The sequence below is a fragment of the Eimeria tenella genome, genomic scaffold (assembly GCF_000499545.2).
Source record: "Eimeria tenella Houghton genomic scaffold, Eth_scaff3829, whole genome shotgun sequence".
NCBI lineage: Eukaryota > Apicomplexa > Conoidasida > Eucoccidiorida > Eimeriidae > Eimeria > Eimeria tenella.
Window position 1 is genome coordinate 1 of NW_013544752.1, and position 1,685 is coordinate 1,685.

The 1,685-nt window shown below is 62.7% G+C and overlaps 1 protein-coding gene across 1 annotated transcript; it reads right to left on the reverse strand.

Moving 5' to 3' along the window:
- Positions 1-113: 113 nt before the first annotated feature.
- Positions 114-1,208, reverse strand: ETH_00036275 (uncharacterized protein; the record flags this gene model as incomplete). Its single annotated transcript, XM_013379704.1, has 3 exons — positions 114-295; positions 494-806; positions 930-1,208. The coding sequence occupies 3 exons, from the start codon at positions 1,206-1,208 to the stop codon at positions 114-116; spliced, it is 774 nt and encodes a 257-aa protein (XP_013235158.1).
- Positions 1,209-1,685: the final 477 nt, after the last annotated feature.

Here is a 1,685-nt window from a genome sequence, read left to right on the forward strand (position 1 = left end):
GGTCTCCCGCCCTGTGGGGGCCTGGCGGGGGGGCCCCAGGGGGCCCCCCTGGGGGGCCCCCAGGGGTGCCCCCGGGGGCCTCCTGGCTGTCTTGGCGTGCTGCAGCTGCCTTGTCAAGGGCCCCCAAAGCCTTGGGGCCCACAAGGGCCCCCAAGGGGGCCGCCAGCAAACGGCACAACAGAGACACAAGACATGCTGCTGCTTCTGCTGCTGCTTGCTGCACTGAGGGTGGCCCCTCGTAGTCCAGCAGGTCCAGCAGCGAAGGCAAAACGTGAGACACAAACGACTCCAGAAGCTGCAGCGCAGCAGTAGCAGCAGCAAAGGCACCAGCAGCAGCAGCAATGGCATGCCGGAAAGAGACTCCCCAGGCAATGTAGTGCTGCACTGAACCGTTGGCCAGGCCAAGCGCTAAACCCTAAACCCTAAATCCTAAACCCTAGCCCTTGAGCACTAAACCCCTCGGCTTTGGAACTCTGTCGGGTTCTGTTCGGACTTACAGGAGGCTGCTGCAGCTGGGACTGTTGCGGCTGCTGCTGCTGCTGCTGCTGCCTCTTCCACTCGTTTGCTGCTGCCAGCTGCATTACAAGGGGCTCCAAAAGGGGCCCCACCTTTGCTGCGTCCCCGGCGGGTTTCTCAGATTCGCCCCAGCCGTCAGTGTCCCCAAACAGCAGCAAATGGAGAATGCAGCAGCACTGCTGCAGCAGCTGCAGCTGCTGCACTGTGTTTTCGTTTTGCTGCTGCTGCTGCAGGTCGCTGCCCTCTCCCTTGGCGTTCAAGATGGACGCACTCCGGTTGCCGCTGCCGTCCTGCAGCAGCAGCAGCAGCAGCCCTAGAGCTCCAATAACCGTAGCAGCGACAGAGTAGCAGCAGCAGCCGCAGCAGCAGCCCAGCAGCAGCACAGCAGCAGCACGGCAGCAGAGGCGGCTCACAGTGAGGTCGTGGATTTGCTGCAGCCAGAAGTTGCAGCAGCAGCTAAAAAGCTGCATCAGCAGCCCGATGTGGTTCTCCCCGTCAGCAACAGCAGCAGCAGCAGGGGATAACCCCTCTAGCTGCAGCATGCTGCTGAGCTGCAAGGCTTGCTGCTGCGCACTAGACAAGGCTGAGACTTCTCCAGTACCCAGAGGGGCCCCCGGGGGGCCCCCTAGGGCCCTTTCCCTCCTTAGCCACGGGGGCAGCAGCCGCAGCAGCAGCGGAAGCGCCAGTGCCATTTGGGGCCCCCGAGCACCAGCAGCAACAACCACGCGGAGTGTGTGGATGGCTAGCTGCAGCAACAGCAGCAGCAGCAAAGCGGCGCCGCAAGAGCTACAGCAGCAGCAGCGACAACAGCGCCGGGGGCAACCAGAGAAGCAGCAACACGACAAAAGATATTAACAGCAGCAGCAGCAGCAGCACTAACGCGAGCAGCAGCGCCGCAGGGACACGATCAGAAGCAGCAGCAGCATCAGCAACAGCAGCAACAGCATTAGTAACGCGAGCAGCAGCGCGGCAGGGACACCAAAAGAAACAGCAACAGCAGCTGCAGCATTAGCAACGCGAGCAGCAGCGCAGCGGGGACACGGACAGCACCAGCAGCAGCAACAGCAGCAGCAGCAGCAGCTTACATCAGGCAAAGACAGGGTGAGGCGGGGCAGCCGCAAAAGAAAGACCGACACGAGGCGAAGGCCGTCAGAGCGCGTGCGGCTGGC